Below are 21,073 nucleotides of genomic sequence, written 5' to 3'. Positions count from 1 at the left end.
CAGAGATACTGTCTGCACTGGAATCAACCAGCTGTAAAACTCCTTCAGCACCTCTCAGATGATAAATCACGCTTTCTAATAATAATGACCATTACAGGAAGTAGGCTGCAGTGATTGACACGACCTAACCCACCAATAAAAATCTCTGTTTCTTCAAACACTAGTCACATTAGCAGCAGTAAAGTGAGCCAGGGTCAGGGATGTATAGTGAGCCAGGGTCAGGGATGTATAGTGAGCCAGGGTCAGGGATGTATAGTGAGCCAGGGTCAGGGATGTATAGTGAGCCAGGGTCAGGGATGTATAGTGAGCCAGGGTCAGGGATGTATAGTGAGCCAGGGTCAGGGATGTATAGTGAGCCAGGGTCAGGGATGTATAGTGAGCCAGGGATGTATAGTGAGGCAGAGTCAGGGATGTATAGTGAGCCAGGGTCAGGGATGTATAGTGAGCCAGGGTCAGGGATGTATAGTGAGCCAGGGTCAGGGATGTATAGTGAGGCAGGGATGTATAGTGAGCCAGGGTCAGGGATGTATAGTGAGGCAGGGATGTATAGTGAGCCAGGGATGTATAGTGAGCCAGGGTCAGGGATGTATAGTGAGCCAGGGTCAGGGATGTATAGTGAGCCAGGGTCAGGGATGTATAGTGAGGCAGGGATGTATAGTGAGCCAGGGTCAGGGATGTATAGTGAGGCAGGGATGTATAGTGAGCCAGGGATGTATAGTGAGCCAGGGTCAGGGATGTATAGTGAGCCAGGGCCAGGGATGTATAGTGAGCCAGGGTCAGGGATGTATAGTGAGCCAGGGTCAGGGATGTTGCCCACCTTTGTGGAGGTAGACCTGGAGAGCTGACTCTCTGATGACCAGCCGACAGTCCTGACCTCCGGTGGTGGTAGTGGAGGGGCCACAGGCCAGGGTGTCTGGGTAGAGGACACAGCGGACAGCCGAGTCGGTCCGCCCCACTGACACCACAACACAGGACTCAGCCTCCTCACAGGCTGAGGGGAGACACACACACACAGTTGAACAGACAGAAAAGGAGGAGAGTAGAGAGAGGTAAATACAAGGATTGGGATTCAGACAGGAGAGACCGAGGAGGGGCACAGATGAGGGGCACAGACAGGAGAGACCGAGGAGGGGCACAGATGAGGGGCACAGACAGGAGAGACCGAGGAGGGGCACAGATGAGGGGCACAGACAGGAGAGACCGAGGAGGGGCACAGATGAGGGGCACAGACAGGAGAGACCGAGGAGGGGCACAGATGAGGGGCACAGACAGGAGAGACCGATGAGGGGCACAGACAGGAGAGACCGAGGAGGGGCACAGACAGGAGAGACCAAGGAGGGACACAGACAGGAGAGACCGAGGAGGGGCTTAAACCCCTCTTGCCAGGGGACATGTGTGGTCCTGAGTTGGGGGACGTTGACCGTTAGACTAGACTCTGGCACACGATGAAGCTGTTTCTCACCAGACAGACACCAGTCTCTGGTCCTGTCCAGGTCCTCAGCGATGTCTTTACTGATGTGAATAATGTCAAACGTGGAGACGGACGGATCCACCAGAGTAGAGGACGCATCCAGGAGTCTCCACTCACTCAAACTCACTGGCAGAGAGACACACATCTTTATCAGCAGGGGATGCATCTGACACATTGTCTGCATCTGACACATTGTCTGCATCTAACACATTGTCTGCATCTAACACATTGTCTGAATCTGACACATTGTCTGCATCTGACACATTGTCTGAATCTGACACATTGTCTGAATCTAACACATTGTCTGCATCTAACACATTGTCTGCATCTGACACATTGTCTGCATCTAACACATTGTCTGCATCTAACACATTGTCTGCATCTAACACATTGTCTGCATCTAACACATTGTCTGCATCTAACACATTGTCTGCATCTGACACATTGTCTGAATCTGACACATTGTCTGCATCTAACACATTGTCTGCATCTGACACACTGTCTGCATCTAACACATTGGCTGCATCTAACACTTTGTCTGCATCTGACACATTGTCTGCATCTAACACATTGTCTGCATCTGACACATTGTCTGCATCTGACACATTGTCTGCATCTAACACATTGTCTGCATCTAACACATTGTCTGCATCTGACACATTGTCTGAATCTGACACATTGTCTGCATCTAACACATTGTCTGTATCTAACACATTGTCTGCATCTGACACATTGCTTGCATCTAACACATTGTCTGCATCTAACACATTGTCTGCATCTAACACACTGTCTGCATCTAACACACTGTCTGCATCTAACACACTGTCTGCATCTAACACTTTGTCTGCATCTAACACATTGTCTGCATCTAACACATTGTCTGCATCTAACACATTGTCTGCATCTAACACATTGTCCCATAGGGCTCTGTTCAGAAGCAGTGTCCCACACAAGGTAAAAGGCTCCATATTTGGGATGCAGCCATTGAAATGTATTTAAATGTCAAAAGGACAGAGCTCTCTTAAGCATCCAATTCCAACACTATCCACTGTGCTAGATAGTAATGAGAGCAGCTGAAAGCCTGTACTCTCCTCTGTCTAATGGACAGGTTTCTAGCTACTGGAGGGTATGGAGACAGTATCTCCTCTGTCTAATGGACAGGTTTCTAGCTACTGGAGGGTATGGAGACAGTATCTCCTCTGTCTAATGGACAGATTTCTAGCTACTGGAGGGTATGGAGACAGTATCTCCTCTGTCTAATGGACAGGTTTCTAGCTACTGGAGGGTATGGAGACAGTATCTCCTCTGTCTAATGGACAGGTTTCTAGCTACTGGAGGGTATGGAGGCAGTATCTCCTCTGTCTAATGGACAGGTTTCTAGCTACTGGAGGGTATGGAGACAGTATCTCCTCTGTCTAATGGACAGGTTTCTAGCTACTGGAGGGTATGGAGACAGTATCTCCTCAGTCTAATGGACAGGTTTCTAGCTACTGGAGGGTATGGAGACAGTATCTCCTCTGTCTAATGGACAGGTTTCTAGCTACTGGAGGGTATGGAGACAGTATCTCCTCAGTCTAATGGACAGGTTTCTAGCTACTGGAGGGTATGGAGACAGTATCTCCTCTGTCTAATGGACAGGTTTCTAGCTACTGGAGGGTATGGAGGAAGTGAGTCTAATTAAAGGCTAAGTGGGAAACACTGCGGCTTGTAAAGATTTCAGCACGTCAGCACAATGAAAGCTCGTAAAATGACCATGTTAGTTTGTCTCTTTGATGTGAGGGGCAGGGAGGGGGGTCCCTTTGAACACACACAAATGTGAAATGGGTTGTCGCCCAAACAGCACCCCATTCCCCATAATGCACTATTTTTTAACAGAGCCCTATGGGCCCGGGTCAAAAGTGGAGCACTATATAAGGAATAGGCTCCCGAGTGGTGCAGTGGTCTAAGGCACTGCATCTCAGTGCTAGAGGCGTCACTACAGACCCTGGTTCTATCCCGGGCTGTATCACAACCGGCCGTGATCGGGAGTCCCATAGGGCGGCGTACAATTGGCCCGTCATTGTAAATAATAATTTGTTCTGAACTGACTTGCCTTGTTTAATAAAGGTTAAATAAATAAAACACATTCAGAAGGACCTGGGGGGCCTCATCCAGAGACAGAAAGGATGACGTGTTTCCATTCAACCGTTTACAGGAGGATGACAGCAGGAATAAACACACAGTCAGTCTGTGTATTGTAGCTGACGTATCAAACTAACAGTGTGATGTTATTGTACATTCTAACTCCTGAGGTGAAATATTAACTGCACTCTCACCGTTCTTTGAAGGAACACGTAGTTGGAAACTGGGGCACAACCGTGGTGATTTAGTCCACTGGTTCACTGTGGAGAACAATGGAAACGTCGGAGTCAGTACGTAATAAACTCCTCAACGATCAGACAACTACTTGGTTAAATAAATGTGTCTGCTAGATCACGTGGCTCAGCAACACCAACTGGAGAAAATATGTATTACCGCTGTGTCCCGAATAGCACCCTAGTGCACGACATAGATAGGGCGCCACTTGAAACAGAAACAAACGTGTGAGCTGTGGGACTCTTAAGAATAGAAAAATTACCAGCGAGTCTGAGAATTTCAAAAAAAAAAAAGTAAGAACAATTTGTAGTCTCTGCAATCCTTACCAGGTGACAAAATATAACCCACAAAATGAGATGAACAGCTGAGGCATAATAACACATGTTTCTGTTTAAATCAGTGTGCAGCTGTGTCCCAAATAGCACACTATTCCTCCAATGGGCTCTGGTCAAATGTAGTGCACTATATAAAAAGAGAAGGTGCCATTTGGGACACACGGACTGTAACCAGGGCAACGCCGCTGTCACTATTCTCCAGAAGAGAAAGTAACATCAACACATCAAAGTTAAAAGGTAAGAGACAACTCAAGATGTTGGCCAGATGGTCCAAAAAGATGTGTTTCATGCCTCCTCGCTGAGTAAGCTACCCTAAACGCTGTAGACTTTCAAACGGCACCCTATTCCCTATGTAGTGCACTACTTTTGACCAGGAGCCCATAGGGAATAGGGTGCCGTTTGGGAGTCACCCTGTACCTACTTATCCTCGGACGTTTACACACACCTGGTTTCTCGTACCAGCCAAGCGGATACACTCCGGTTTCTACTCTGGAGGGGGTGCAGTCCTGGACTCTCCAGGTTGTCCGTTCTCCTTCACCACACGTCTGGATACCAAAGCTGTTCAGAGTCAGGCAGAGAACGTCTGATCCTGGATGGAGACAGCACTCACACACACACACACACACACACACACACACACACACACACAAAGACACACACAAAGACACACACAAAGACACACACACACACAAACACACAAAGACACACACACACTTTAGAGGAAATATTTGTGTCTCCTTTGGACTTTGGAGCTATATTAAGATTGTTTCCCTCTTCTCTCTTGCCCCTTGAACTGTGAATGTCGGAGGAATTGTCAGCACTGTAAAAAAACATGTCAGTTAATATGTTGACTGAAATAACAACTGACCAGGTGACTGTGTGTCCCTGACGTATCCGATTCCACGGCAACACGGGTCTTCATCACATCTCCGTTCACACTCACGGAACCTGGTACAAACACAAAGCAGGCACACACCTTTTCTTTGGGGAAACTAAACAGGAATTGTCTAACACTTTTCCTAAAGACTTTGTCATTATCCTAAAGAACATGTTTGTTATTGCTTGAAGTAGTGAAATATAACAGAACCAGTGGGACCCAGGTAACACTGCCCTAAGGTCTCTCAGCCCCAGAACCAGTGGGACCCAGGTAACACTGCCCTAAGGTCTCTCAGCCCCAGAACCAGTGGGACCCAGGTAACACTGCCCTAAGGTCTCTCAGCCCCAGAACCAGTGGGACCCAGGTAACACTGCCCTAAGGCCTCTCAGCCCCAGAACCAGTGGGACACAGGTAACACTGCCCTAAGGTCTCTCAGCCCCAGAACCAGTGGGACCCAGGTAACACTGCCCTAAGGCCTCTCAGCCCCAGAACCAGTGGGACCCAGGTAACACTGCTCTAAGGTCTCTCAGCCCCAGAACCAGTGGGACCCAGGTAACACTGCCCTAAGGTCTCTCAGCCCCAGAACCAGTGGGACCCAGGTAACACTGCCCTAAGGTCTCTCAGCCCCAGAACCAGTGGGACCCAGGTAACACTGCCCTAAGGTCTCTCAGCCCCAGAACCAGTGGGACCCAGGTAACACTGCCCTAAGGTCTCTCAGCCCCAGAACCAGTGGGACCCAGGTAACACTGCCCTAAGGTCTCTCAGCCCCAGAACCAGTGGGACCCAGGTAACACTGCCCTAAGGTCTCTCAGCCCCAGAACCAGTGGGACCCAGGTAACACTGCCCTAAGGTCTCTCAGCCCCAGAACCAGTGGGACCCAGGTAACACTGCCCTAAGGTCTCTCAGCCCCAGAACCAGTGGGACCCAGGTAACACTGCCCTAAGGTCTCTCAGCCCCAGAACCAGTGGGACCCAGGTAACACTGCCCTAAGGCCTCTCAGCCCCAGAACCAGTGGGACCCAGGTAACACTGCCCTAAGGTCTCTCACCCCCAGAACCAGTGGGACACAGGTAACACCACCCTAAGGTCTCTCAGCCCCAGAACCAGTGGGACCCAGGTAACACTGCCCTAAGGTCTCTCAGCCCCAGAACCAGTGGGACCCAGGTAACACTGCCCTAAGGTCTCTCAGCCCCAGAACCAGTGGGACCCAGGTAACACTGCCCTAAGGTCTCTCACCCCCAGAACCAGTGGGACCCAGGTAACACCACCCTAAGGTCTCTCAGCCCCAGAACCAGTGGGACCCAGGTAACACCACCCTAAGGTCTTTCAGCCCCATAACCAGTGGGACACAGGTAACACTGCCCTAAGGTCTCTCAGCCCCAGAACCAGTGGGACCCAGGTAACACTGCCCTAAGGTCTCTCAGCCCCAGAACCAGTGGGACCCAGGTAACACTGCCCTAAGGTCTCTCAGCCCCAGAACCAGTGGGACCCAGGTAACACTGCCCTAAGGTCTCTCAGCCCCAGAACCAGTGGGACCCAGGTAACACCGCCCTAAGGTCTCTCAGCCCCAGAACCAGTGGGACCCAGGTAACACCACCCTAAGGTCTCTCAGCCCCAGAACCAGTGGGACACAGGTAACACTGCCCTAAGGTCTCTCAGCCCCAGAACCAGTGGGACCCAGGTAACACTGCCCTAAGGTCTCTCAGCCCCAGAACCAGTGGGACCCAGGTAACACTGCCCTAAGGTCTCTCAGCCCCAGAACCAGTGGGACCCAGGTAACACTGCCCTAAGGTCTCTCACCCCCAGAACCAGTGGGACCCAGGTAACACTGCCCTAAGGTCTCTCACCCCCAGAACCAGTGGGACCCAGGTAACACTGCCCTAAGGTCTCTCAGCCCCAGAACCAGTGGGACCCAGGTAACACTGCCCTAAGGTCTCTCAGCCCCAGAACCAGTGGGACCTAGGTACCACTGCCCTAAGGTCTCTCAGCCCCAGAACCAGTGGGACCCAGGTAACACTGCCCTAAGGTCTCTCAGCCCCAGAACCAGTGGGACCCAGGTAACACTGCCCTAAGGTCTCTCAGCCCCAGAACCAGTGGGACCCAGGTAACACTGTCCTAAGGTCTCTCAGCCCCAGAACCAGTGGGACCCAGGTAACACTGCCCTAAGGCCTCTCAGCCCCAGAACCAGTGGGACACAGGTAACACTGCCCTAAGGTCTCTCAGCCCCAGAACCAGTGGGACCCAGGTAACACTGCCCTAAGGCCTCTCAGCCCCAGAACCAGTGGGACACAGGTAACACTGCCCTAAGGTCTCTCAGCCCCAGAACCAGTGGGACCCAGGTAACACTGCCCTAAGGCCTCTCAGCCCCAGAACCAGTGGGACCCAGGTAACACTGCTCTAAGGTCTCTCAGCCCCAGAACCAGTGGGACCCAGGTAACACTGCCCTAAGGTCTCTCAGCCCCAGAACCAGTGGGACCCAGGTAACACTGCCCTAAGGTCTCTCAGCCCCAGAACCAGTGGGACCCAGGTAACACTGCCCTAAGGTCTCTCAGCCCCAGAACCAGTGGGACCCAGGTAACACTGCCCTAAGGTCTCTCAGCCCCAGAACCAGTGGGACCCAGGTAACACTGCCCTAAGGTCTCTCAGCCCCAGAACCAGTGGGACCCAGGTAACACTGCCCTAAGGTCTCTCAGCCCCAGAACCAGTGGGACCCAGGTAACACTGCCCTAAGGTCTCTCAGCCCCAGAACCAGTGGGACCCAGGTAACACTGCCCTAAGGTCTCTCAGCCCCAGAACCAGTGGGACCCAGGTAACACTGCCCTAAGGTCTCTCAGCCCCAGAACCAGTGGGACCCAGGTAACACTGCCCTAAGGCCTCTCAGCCCCAGAACCAGTGGGACCCAGGTAACACTGCCCTAAGGTCTCTCACCCCCAGAACCAGTGGGACACAGGTAACACCACCCTAAGGTCTCTCAGCCCCAGAACCAGTGGGACCCAGGTAACACTGCCCTAAGGTCTCTCAGCCCCAGAACCAGTGGGACCCAGGTAACACTGCCCTAAGGTCTCTCAGCCCCAGAACCAGTGGGACCCAGGTAACACTGCCCTAAGGTCTCTCACCCCCAGAACCAGTGGGACCCAGGTAACACCACCCTAAGGTCTCTCAGCCCCAGAACCAGTGGGACCCAGGTAACACCACCCTAAGGTCTTTCAGCCCCATAACCAGTGGGACACAGGTAACACTGCCCTAAGGTCTCTCAGCCCCAGAACCAGTGGGACCCAGGTAACACCACCCTAAGGTCTCTCAGCCCCAGAACCAGTGGGACCCAGGTAACACTGCCCTAAGGTCTCTCACCCCCAGAACCAGTGGGACCCAGGTAACACCACCCTAAGGTCTCTCAGCCCCAGAACCAGTGGGACCCAGGTAACACTGCCCTAAGGTCTCTCAGCCCCAGAACCAGTGGGACCCAGGTAACACTGCCCTAAGGTCTCTCAGCCCCAGAACCAGTGGGACCCAGGTAACACTGCCCTAAGGTCTCTCAGCCCCAGAACCAGTGGGACCCAGGTAACACTGCCCTAAGGTCTCTCAGCCCCAGAACCAGTGGGACCCAGGTAACACTGCCCTAAGGTCTCTCAGCCCCAGAACCAGTGGGACCCAGGTAACACTGCCCTAAGGCCTCTCAGCCCCAGAACCAGTGGGACCCAGGTAACACTGCCCTAAGGTCTCTCGACCCCAGAACCAGTGGGACCCAGGTAACACCACCCTAAGGTCTCTCAGCCCCAGAACCAGTGGGACCCAGGTAACACTGCCCTAAGGTCTCTCAGCCCCAGAACCAGTGGGACCCAGGTAACACTGCCCTAAGGTCTCTCAGCCCCAGAACCAGTGGGACCCAGGTAACACTGCCCTAAGGTCTCTCACCCCCAGAACCAGTGGGACCCAGGTAACACCACCCTAAGGTCTCTCAGCCCCAGAACCAGTGGGACCCAGGTAACACCACCCTAAGGTCTTTCAGCCCCATAACCAGTGGGACACAGGTAACACTGCCCTAAGGTCTCTCAGCCCCAGAACCAGTGGGACCCAGGTAACACTGCCCTAAGGTCTCTCAGCCCCAGAACCAGTGGGACCCAGGTAACACTGCCCTAAGGTCTCTCAGCCCCAGAACCAGTGGGACCCAGGTAACACTGCCCTAAGGTCTCTCAGCCCCAGAACCAGTGGGACCCAGGTAACACCGCCCTAAGGTCTCTCACCCCCAGAACCAGTGGGACACAGGTAACACCACCCTAAGGTCTCTCAGCCCCAGAACCAGTGGGACCCAGGTAACACTGCCCTAAGGTCTCTCAGCCCCAGAACCAGTGGGACCCAGGTAACACTGCCCTAAGGTCTCTCACCCCCAGAACCAGTGGGACCCAGGTAACACCACCCTAAGGTCTCTCAGCCCCAGAACCAGTGGGACCCAGGTAACACCACCCTAAGGTCTTTCAGCCCCATAACCAGTGGGACACAGGTAACACTGCCCTAAGGTCTCTCAGCCCCAGAACCAGTGGGACCCAGGTAACACCACCCTAAGGTCTCTCAGCCCCAGAACCAGTGGGACCCAGGTAACACTGCCCTAAGGTCTCTCACCCCCAGAACCAGTGGGACCCAGGTAACACCGCCCTAAGGTCTCTCAGCCCCAGAACCAGTGGGACCCAGGTAACACTGCGCTAAGGTCTCTCAGCCCCAGAACCAGTGGGACCCAGGTAACACTGCCCTAAGGTCTCTCAGCCCCAGAACCAGTGGGACCCAGGTAACACTGCCCTAAGGTCTCTCAGCCACAGAACCAGTGGGACCCAGGTAACACCGCCCTAAGGTCTCTCAGCCCCAGAACCAGTGGGACCCAGGTAACACCACCCTAAGGTCTCTTAGCCCCAGAACCAGTGGGACACAGGTAACACTGCCCTAAGGTCTCTCAGCCCCAGAACCAGTGGGACCCAGGTAACACTGCCCTAAGGTCTCTCAGCCCCAGAACCAGTGGGACCCAGGTAACACTGCCCTAAGGTCTCTCAGCCCCAGAACCAGTGGGACCCAGGTAACACTGCCCTAAGGTCTCTCAGCCCCAGAACCAGTGGGACCCAGGTAACACCACCCTAAGGCCTCTCAGCCCCAGAACCAGTGGGACCCAGGTAACACTGCTCTAAGGTCTCTCAGCCCCAGAACCAGTGGGACCCAGGTAACACTGCTCTAAGGTCTCTCAGCCCCAGAACCAGTGGGACCCAGGTAACACTGCCCTAAGGTCTCTCAGCCCCAGAACCAGTGGGACCCAGGTAACACTGCCCTAAGGTCTCTCAGCCCCAGAACCAGTGGGACACAGGTAACACTGCCCTAAGGTCTCTCAGCCCCAGAACCAGTGGGACCCAGGTAACACTGCCCTAAGGTCTCTCAGCCCCAGAACCAGTGGGACCCAGGTAACACTGCCCTAAGGTCTCTCAGCCCCAGAACCAGTGGGACCCAGGTAACACTGCCCTAAGGCCTCTCAGCCCCAGAACCAGTGGGACCCAGGTAACACTGCTCTAAGGTCTCTCAGCCCCAGAACCAGTGGGACCCAGGTAACACTGCTCTAAGGTCTCTCAGCCCCAGAACCAGTGGGACCCAGGTAACACTGCCCTAAGGTCTCTCAGCCCCAGAACCAGTGGGACCCAGGTAACACTGCCCTAAGGTCTCTCAGCCCCAGAACCAGTGGGACCCAGGTAACACTGCCCTAAGGTCTCTCAGCCCCAGAACCAGTGGGACCCAGGTAACACTGCCCTAAGGTCTCTCAGCCCCAGAACCAGTGGGACCCAGGTAACACTGCCCTAAGGTCTCTCAGCCCCAGAACCAGTGGGACCCAGGTAACACTGCCCTAAGGTCTCTCAGCCCCAGAACCAGTGGGACCCAGGTAACACTGTCCTAAGGTCTCTCAGCCCCAGAACCAGTGGGACCCAGGTAACACTGCCCTAAGGCCTCTCAGCCCCAGAACCAGTGGGACACAGGTAACACTGCCCTAAGGTCTCTCAGCCCCAGAACCAGTGGGACCCAGGTAACACTGCCCTAAGGCCTCTCAGCCCCAGAACCAGTGGGACACAGGTAACACTGCCCTAAGGTCTCTCAGCCCCAGAACCAGTGGGACCCAGGTAACACTGCCCTAAGGCCTCTCAGCCCCAGAACCAGTGGGACCCAGGTAACACTGCTCTAAGGTCTCTCAGCCCCAGAACCAGTGGGACCCAGGTAACACTGCCCTAAGGTCTCTCAGCCCCAGAACCAGTGGGACCCAGGTAACACTGCCCTAAGGTCTCTCAGCCCCAGAACCAGTGGGACCCAGGTAACACTGCCCTAAGGTCTCTCAGCCCCAGAACCAGTGGGACCCAGGTAACACTGCCCTAAGGTCTCTCAGCCCCAGAACCAGTGGGACCCAGGTAACACTGCCCTAAGGTCTCTCAGCCCCAGAACCAGTGGGACCCAGGTAACACTGCCCTAAGGTCTCTCAGCCCCAGAACCAGTGGGACCCAGGTAACACTGCCCTAAGGTCTCTCAGCCCCAGAACCAGTGGGACCCAGGTAACACTGCCCTAAGGTCTCTCAGCCCCAGAACCAGTGGGACCCAGGTAACACTGCCCTAAGGTCTCTCAGCCCCAGAACCAGTGGGACCCAGGTAACACTGCCCTAAGGTCTCTCACCCCCAGAACCAGTGGGACCCAGGTAACACCACCCTAAGGTCTCTCAGCCCCAGAACCAGTGGGACCCAGGTAACACCACCCTAAGGTCTTTCAGCCCCATAACCAGTGGGACACAGGTAACACTGCCCTAAGGTCTCTCAGCCCCAGAACCAGTGGGACCCAGGTAACACCACCCTAAGGTCTCTCAGCCCCAGAACCAGTGGGACCCAGGTAACACTGCCCTAAGGTCTCTCACCCCCAGAACCAGTGGGACCCAGGTAACACCACCCTAAGGTCTCTCAGCCCCAGAACCAGTGGGACCCAGGTAACACCACCCTAAGGTCTTTCAGCCCCATAACCAGTGGGACACAGGTAACACTGCCCTAAGGTCTCTCAGCCCCAGAACCAGTGGGACCCAGGTAACACTGCCCTAAGGCCTCTCAGCCCCAGAACCAGTGGGACACAGGTAACACTGCCCTAAGGTCTCTCAGCCCCAGAACCAGTGGGACCCAGGTAACACTGCCCTAAGGCCTCTCAGCCCCAGAACCAGTGGGACCCAGGTAACACTGCTCTAAGGTCTCTCAGCCCCAGAACCAGTGGGACCCAGGTAACACTGCCCTAAGGTCTCTCAGCCCCAGAACCAGTGGGACCCAGGTAACACTGCCCTAAGGTCTCTCAGCCCCAGAACCAGTGGGACCCAGGTAACACTGCCCTAAGGTCTCTCAGCCCCAGAACCAGTGGGACCCAGGTAACACTGCCCTAAGGTCTCTCAGCCCCAGAACCAGTGGGACCCAGGTAACACTGCCCTAAGGTCTCTCAGCCCCAGAACCAGTGGGACCCAGGTAACACTGCCCTAAGGTCTCTCAGCCCCAGAACCAGTGGGACCCAGGTAACACTGCCCTAAGGTCTCTCAGCCCCAGAACCAGTGGGACCCAGGTAACACTGCCCTAAGGTCTCTCAGCCCCAGAACCAGTGGGACCCAGGTAACACTGCCCTAAGGTCTCTCAGCCCCAGAACCAGTGGGACCCAGGTAACACTGCCCTAAGGCCTCTCAGCCCCAGAACCAGTGGGACCCAGGTAACACCGCCCTAAGGTCTCTCACCCCCAGAACCAGTGGGACACAGGTAACACCACCCTAAGGTCTCTCAGCCCCAGAACCAGTGGGACCCAGGTAACACTGCCCTAAGGTCTCTCAGCCCCAGAACCAGTGGGACCCAGGTAACACTGCCCTAAGGTCTCTCAGCCCCAGAACCAGTGGGACCCAGGTAACACCGCCCTAAGGTCTCTCACCCCCAGAACCAGTGGGACCCAGGTAACACCACCCTAAGGTCTCTCAGCCCCAGAACCAGTGGGACCCAGGTAACACCACCCTAAGGTCTTTCAGCCCCATAACCAGTGGGACACAGGTAACACTGCCCTAAGGTCTCTCAGCCCCAGAACCAGTGGGACCCAGGTAACACTGCCCTAAGGTCTCTCAGCCCCAGAACCAGTGGGACCCAGGTAACACTGCCCTAAGGTCTCTCAGCCCCAGAACCAGTGGGACCCAGGTAACACTGCCCTAAGGTCTCTCAGCCCCAGAACCAGTGGGACCCAGGTAACACCGCCCTAAGGTCTCTCAGCCCCAGAACCAGTGGGACCCAGGTAACACCACCCTAAGGTCTCTCAGCCCCAGAACCAGTGGGACACAGGTAACACTGCCCTAAGGTCTCTCAGCCCCAGAACCAGTGGGACCCAGGTAACACTGCCCTAAGGTCTCTCAGCCCCAGAACCAGTGGGACCCAGGTAACACTGCCCTAAGGTCTCTCAGCCCCAGAACCAGTGGGACCCAGGTAACACTGCCCTAAGGTCTCTCAGCCCCAGAACCAGTGGGACCCAGGTAACACTGCCCTAAGGTCTTTCAGCCCCAGAACCAGTGGGACCCAGGTAACACTGCCCTAAGGTCTCTCAGCCCCAGAACCAGTGGGACCCAGGTAACACTGCCCTAAGGTCTCTCAGCCCCAGAACCAGTGGGACCCAGGTAACACTGCCCTAAGGTCTCTCAGCCCCAGAACCAGTGGGACCCAGGTAACACTGCCCTAAGGTCTCTCAGCCCCAGAACCAGTGGGACCCAGGTAACACTGCCCTAAGGTCTCTCAGCCCCAGAACCAGTGGGACCCAGGTAACACTGCCCTAAGGTCTCTCAGCCCCAGAACCAGTGGGACCCAGGTAACACTGCCCTAAGGCCTCTCAGCCCCAGAACCAGTGGGACCCAGGTAACACCGCCCTAAGGTCTCTCACCCCCAGAACCAGTGGGACACAGGTAACACCACCCTAAGGTCTCTCAGCCCCAGAACCAGTGGGACCCAGGTAACACTGCCCTAAGGTCTCTCAGCCCCAGAACCAGTGGGACCCAGGTAACACTGCCCTAAGGTCTCTCAGCCCCAGAACCAGTGGGACCCAGGTAACACCGCCCTAAGGTCTCTCACCCCCAGAACCAGTGGGACCCAGGTAACACCACCCTAAGGTCTCTCAGCCCCAGAACCAGTGGGACCCAGGTAACACCACCCTAAGGTCTTTCAGCCCCATAACCAGTGGGACACAGGTAACACTGCCCTAAGGTCTCTCAGCCCCAGAACCAGTGGGACCCAGGTAACACCACCCTAAGGTCTCTCAGCCCCAGAACCAGTGGGACCCAGGTAACACCGCCCTAAGGTCTCTCACCCCCAGAACCAGTGGGACCCAGGTAACACCACCCTAAGGTCTCTCAGCCCCAGAACCAGTGGGACCCAGGTAACACCACCCTAAGGTCTTTCAGCCCCATAACCAGTGGGACACAGGTAACACTGCCCTAAGGTCTCTCAGCCCCAGAACCAGTGGGACCCAGGTAACACTGCCCTAAGGTCTCTCAGCCCCAGAACCAGTGGGACCCAGGTAACACTGCCCTAAGGTCTCTCAGCCCCAGAACCAGTGGGACCCAGGTAACACCGCCCTAAGGTCTCTCAGCCCCAGAACCAGTGGGACCCAGGTAACACCGCCCTAAGGTCTCTCAGCCCCAGAACCAGTGGGACCCAGGTAACACCACCCTAAGGTCTCTCAGCCCCAGAACCAGTGGGACACAGGTAACACTGCCCTAAGGTATCTCAGCCCCAGAACCAGTGGGACCCAGGTAACACTGCCCTAAGGTCTCTCAGCCCCAGAACCAGTGGGACCCAGGTAACACTGCCCTAAGGTCTCTCAGCCCCAGAACCAGTGGGACCCAGGTAACACTGCCCTAAGGTCTCTCACCCCCAGAACCAGTGGGACCCAGGTAACACTGCCCTAAGGTCTCTCAGCCCCAGAACTAGTGGGACCCAGGTAACACTGCCCTAAGGTCTCTCAGCCCCAGAACCAGTGGGACCCAGGTAACACTGCCCTAAGGTCTCTCAGCCCCAGAACCAGTGGGACCCAGGTAACACTGCCCTAAGGTCTCTCAGCCCCAGAACCAGTGGGACCCAGGTAACACTGCCCTAAGGTCTCTCAGCCCCAGAACCAGTGGGACCCAGGTAACACTGCCCTAAGGTCTCTCAGCCCCAGAACCAGTGGGACCCAGGTAACACTGCCCTAAGGTCTCTCAGCCCCAGAACCAGTGGGACCCAGGTAACACTGCCCTAAGGTCTCTCAGCCCCAGAACCAGTGGGACCCAGGTAACACTGCCCTAAGGTCTCTCAGCCCCAGAACCAGTGGGACCCAGGTAACACTGCCCTAAGGTCTCTCAGCCCCAGAACCAGTGGGACCCAGGTAACACTGCCCTAAGGTCTCTCAGCCCCAGAACCAGTGGGACCCAGGTAACACTGCCCTAAGGTCTCTCAGCCCCAGAACCAGTGGGACCTAGGTACCACTGCCCTAAGGTCTCTCAGCCCCAGAACCAGTGGGACCCAGGTAACACTGCCCTAAGGTCTCTCAGCCCCAGAACCAGTGGGACCCAGGTAACACTGCCCTAAGGTCTCTCAGCCCCAGAACCAGTGGGACCCAGGTAACACTGTCCTAAGGTCTCTCAGCCCCAGATCCAGTGGGACCCAGGTAACACTGCCCTAAGGCCTCTCAGCCCCAGAACCAGTGGGACACAGGTAACACTGCCCTAAGGTCTCTCAGCCCCAGAACCAGTGGGACCCAGGTAACACTGCCCTAAGGCCTCTCAGCCCCAGAACCAGTGGGACACAGGTAACACTGCCCTAAGGTCTCTCAGCCCCAGAACCAGTGGGACCCAGGTAACACTGCCCTAAGGCCTCTCAGCCCCAGAACCAGTGGGACCCAGGTAACACTGCTCTAAGGTCTCTCAGCCCCAGAACCAGTGGGACCCAGGTAACACTGCCCTAAGGTCTCTCAGCCCCAGAACCATTGGGACCCAGGTAACACTGCCCTAAGGTCTCTCAGCCCCAGAACCAGTGGGACCCAGGTAACACTGCCCTAAGGTCTCTCAGCCCCAGAACCAGTGGGACCCAGGTAACACTGCCCTAAGGTCTCTCAGCCCCAGAACCAGTGGGACCCAGGTAACACTGCCCTAAGGTCTCTCAGCCCCAGAACCAGTGGGACCCAGGTAACACTGCCCTAAGGTCTCTCAGCCCCAGAACCAGTGGGACCCAGGTAACACTGCCCTAAGGTCTCTCAGCCCCAGAACCAGTGGGACCCAGGTAACACTGCCCTAAGGTCTCTCAGCCCCAGAACCAGTGGGACCCAGGTAACACTGCCCTAAGGTCTCTCAGCCCCAGAACCAGTGGGACCCAGGTAACACTGCCCTAAGGCCTCTCAGCCCCAGAACCAGTGGGACCCAGGTAACACTGCCCTAAGGTCTCTCACCCCCAGAACCAGTGGGACACAGGTAACACCACCCTAAGGTCTCTCAGCCCCAGAACCAGTGGGACCCAGGTAACACTGCCCTAAGGTCTCTCAGCCCCAGAACCAGTGGGACCCAGGTAACACCGCCCTAAGGTCTCTCAGCCCCAGAACCAGTGGGACCCAGGTAACACCACCCTAAGGTCTCTCAGCCCCAGAACCAGTGGGACCCAGGTAACACCACCCTAAGGTCTTTCAGCCCCATAACCAGTGGGACACAGGTAACACTGCCCTAAGGTCTCTCAGCCCCAGAACCAGTGGGACCCAGGTAACACTGCCCTAAGGTCTCTCAGCCCCAGAACCAGTGGGACCCAGGTAACACTGCCCTAAGGTCTCTCAGCCCCAGAACCAGTGGGACCCAGGTAACACTGCCCTAAGGTCTCTCAGCCCCAGAACCAGTGGGACCCAGGTAACACCACCCTAAGGTCTTTCAGCCCCATAACCAGTGGGACACAGGTAACACTGCCCTAAGGTCTCTCAGCCCCAGAACCAGTGGGACACAGGTAACACTGCCCTAAGGTCTCTCAGCCCCAGAACCAGTGGGACCCAGGTAACACTGCCCTAAGGTCTCTCAGCCCCAGAACCAGTGGGACCCAGGTAACACTGCCCTAAGGTCTCTCAGCCCCAGAACCAGTGGGACCCAGGTAACACCACCCTAAGGTCTCTCAGCCCCAGAACCAGTGGGACACAGGTAACACTGCCCTAAGGTCTCTCAGCCCCAGAACCAGTGGTACCCAGGTAACACTGCCCTAAGGTCTCTCAGCCCCAGAACCAGTGGGACCCAGGTAACACTGCCCTAAGGTCTCTCAGCCCCAGAACCAGTGGGACCCAGGTAACACTGCCCTAAGGTCTCTCAGCCCCAGAACCAGTGGGACCCAGGTAACACTGCCCTAAGGTCTCTCAGCCCCAGAACCAGTGGGACCCAGGTAACACTGCCCTAAGGCCTCTCAGCCCCAGAACCAGTGGGACCCAGGTAACACTGCCCTAAGGTCTCTCACCCCCAGAACCAGTGGGACACAGGTAACACCACCCTAAGGTCTCTCAGCCCCAGAACCAGTGGGACCCAGGTAACACTGCCCTAAGGTCTCTCAGCCCCAGAACCAGTGGGACCCAGGTAACACTGCCCTAAGGTCTCTCACCCCCAGAACCAGTGGGACCCAGGTAACACCGCCCTAAGGTCTCTCAGCCCCAGAACCAGTGGGACCCAGGTAACACCACCCTAAGGTCTCTCAGCCCCAGAACCAGTGGGACCCAGGTAACACCACCCTAAGGTCTTTCAGCCCCATAACCAGTGGGACACAGGTAACACTGCCCTAAGGTCTCTCAGCCCCAGAACCAGTGGGACCCAGGTAACACCACCCTAAGGTCTCTCAGCCCCAGAACCAGTGGGACCCAGGTAACACTGCCCTAAGGTCTCTCACCCCCAGAACCAGTGGGACCCAGGTAACACCACCCTAAGGTCTCTCAGCCCCAGAACCAGTGGGACCCAGGTAACACCACCCTAAGGTCTTTCAGCCCCATAACCAGTGGGACACAGGTAACACTGCCCTAAGGTCTCTCTGCCCCAGAACCAGTGGGACCCAGGTAACACTGCCCTAAGGTCTCTCAGCCCCAGAACCAGTGGGACCCAGGTAACACTGCCCTAAGGTCTCTCAGCCCAGAACCAGTGGGACCCAGGTAACACCGCCCTAAGGCCTCTTACCCTTCAGTGATAGGCTTGTCACTCAGGTTGACACCGCCCTAAAGTCTCTTACCCCTCAGTGATAGGCTTGGCACTCAGGTTGACACCGCCCTAAGGCCTCTTACCCCTCAGTGATAGGCTTGTCACTCAGGTTGACACCGCCCTAAAGTCTCTTACCCCTCCGTGATAGGCTTGGCACTCAGGTTGACACGGCTACGGACGGAATAAGACACCATCTTCTTAAAGGGAACACGGCTGTAAAAACTCTCCACACTTCCAGTCAGATCAACTGTTAAAACACAACAGACAGAACAACACAAATGAGCTCCTGAAATAATAGAAAAGGTTATTATTTTCTGTAGAAAAACTGTGTGTGCTTCCTTCAGCTGTTTTAATAGAGATAAGTTGATGACGTTTTAGAGGCTAATGTATTATTCTGGTAAATAATATGGTAGTGGGATAAGTTGAAGAAGACCTACAGCACCTCACTACAACATACTGACCATGAACCTACCAGGGATCTCATCCTGCAGCACATCACTACAACATACTGACCATGAACCTACCAGGGATCTCATCCTGCAGCACATCACTCCAACATACTGACCATGAACCTACCAGGGATCTCATCCTGCAGCACATCACTACAACATACTGACCATGAACCTACCAGTGATCTCCTCCTGCAGCACATCACTACAACATACTGACCATGAACCTACCAGGGATCTCATCCTGCAGCACATCACTACAACATACTGACCATGAACCTACCAGGGATCTCATCCTGCAGCACATCACTACAACATACTGACCATGAACCTACCAGGGATCTCATCCTGCAGCACCTCACTACAACATACTGACCATGAACCTACCAGGGATCTCATCACTACAACATACTGACCATGAACCTACCAGGGATCTCATCACTACAACATACTGACCATGAACCTACCAGGGATCTCATCACTACAACATACTGACCATGAACCTACCAGGGATCTCATCCTGCAGCACATCACTACAACATACTGACCATGAACCGACCAGAATTCTCATCCTGCAGCACATCACTACAACATACTGACCATGAACCTACCAGGGATCTCATCCTGCAGCACCTCACTACAACATACTGACCATTAACCTACCAGTGATCTCATCCTGCAGCACATCACTACAACATACTGACCATGAACCTACCAGGGATCTCATCATGCAGCACCTCACTACAACATACTGACCATGAACCTACCAGGGATCTCATCCTGCAGCACATCACTACAACATACTGACCATGAACCTACCAGGGATCTCATCCTGCAGCACCTCACTACAACATACTGACTATGAACCTACCAGGGATCTCATCACTACAACATACTGACCATGAACCTACCAGGGATCTCATCACTACAACATACTGACCATGAACCTACCAGGGATCTCTTCCTGCAGCACATCACTACAACATACTGACCATGAACCTACCAGTGATCTCATCCTGCAGCACATCACTACAAAATACTGACCATGAACCTACCAGGGATCTCGTCCTGCAGGACCTCACTACAACATACTGACCATGAACCTACCAGTGATCTCATCCTGCAGCACATCACTACAACATACTGACCATGAACTTACCAGTGATCTCCTCCTGCAGCACATCACTACAACAAACTGACCATGAACCTACCAGTGATCTCATCCTGCAGCACCTCACTACAACATACTGACCATGAACCTACCAGGGATCTCATCCTGCAGCACATCACTACAACATACTGACCATGAACCTACCAGGGATCTCATCCTGCAGCACATCACTACAACAAACTGACCATGAACCTACCAGGGATCTCATCACTACAACATACTGACCATGAACCTACCAGGGATCTCATCCTGCAGCACATCACTACAACATACTGACCATGAACCTACCAGGGATCTCATCCTGCAGCACATCACTTTCCACCAACAGAAAGAACAATGCCGTACTCTTTGCCTGACTGGACTCTGTCTAACTGAGCTCAATGTTTACCTAACTAGTATGATTTTTTTTTTTTTTTTTTTTTTTTTTTTTTTTTTACCTTTATTTAACCAGGCAAGTCAGTTAAGAACAAATTCTTATTTTCAATGACGGCCTTGGAACAGTGGGTTAACTGCCTGTTCAGGGGCAGAACGACAGATTTGTACCTTGTCAGCTCGGGGGTTTGAACTCGCAACCTTCCGGTTACTAGTCCATTATGACTGGGCTACAGTACAGTACTCTGGCCAGGGTTACTGGGTCTGAGTGAATCTGGCTGTGGTCTTGAAGTACAGGATGTCCCAGAGAGAGCCCTGTTCCTGTCTGAACACCCCAGATGTCAACAGCCCAGAACCCTTTAATGAGAGGAAATGAGAGTTTAATGAGCAAATCAAGGAGAGACGTAACTAGCTGTCTGCTTGGAAATGAGTTTTATACAGAGGGAAGCACAGTTGTGGACAATATGTTACTGACCCCATCACCATAAGGCCCAGCATTTTGGTCTGGTGGGCGTTTTCTGTACGTACAACATGTCTCTCATAACAACAGACAACAGGTTGCTGTTAAACGGGATGAGTTGGGGGTACTTGTGATAATATTAAGTGATCTTGACTAGACAAAGTCTTCACTACTGTGGATAAGAGACTACATGTGACAGGTAGCAAATAATTTCCCTCAAAATTAAGTAGATTATTTTATTTCATTTTCCATCTGGTCTGCATCTATAAATGACTCTGGTACACCGGCGGCAGACTCCCCTCAGAGTGAGAGAGAAGTGACAGTATCATTATACACACCTCTA

At 54.4% G+C, this 21,073-nt stretch overlaps 1 protein-coding gene across 1 annotated transcript in view; it reads right to left on the bottom strand.

Moving 5' to 3' along the window:
• The window catches only part of LOC149984776 (thyroglobulin-like), a 100,483-nt gene that overhangs the window by 36,167 nt on the left and 43,243 nt on the right, over nucleotides 1–21,073 (bottom strand). Inside the window, exons 34-39 of the mRNA XM_090185832.1 lie at nucleotides 18,414–18,525; nucleotides 5,030–5,109; nucleotides 4,607–4,750; nucleotides 3,787–3,852; nucleotides 1,463–1,597; nucleotides 818–991 (exon numbers count right to left, since the gene is read on the bottom strand). Of these exons, the coding sequence (XP_090041958.1) occupies nucleotides 818–991; nucleotides 1,463–1,597; nucleotides 3,787–3,852; nucleotides 4,607–4,750; nucleotides 5,030–5,109; nucleotides 18,414–18,525 (711 nt within the window). The remainder of the gene's footprint in view (nucleotides 1–817; nucleotides 992–1,462; nucleotides 1,598–3,786; nucleotides 3,853–4,606; nucleotides 4,751–5,029; nucleotides 5,110–18,413; nucleotides 18,526–21,073) is intronic.

This window comes from Oncorhynchus mykiss, chromosome 2, assembly GCF_057628025.1.
Source record: "Oncorhynchus mykiss isolate SJ-2025 chromosome 2, ASM5762802v1, whole genome shotgun sequence".
Lineage (NCBI taxonomy): Eukaryota > Metazoa > Chordata > Actinopteri > Salmoniformes > Salmonidae > Oncorhynchus > Oncorhynchus mykiss.
This window is presented reverse-complemented; position numbering and strand designations above follow the sequence as displayed.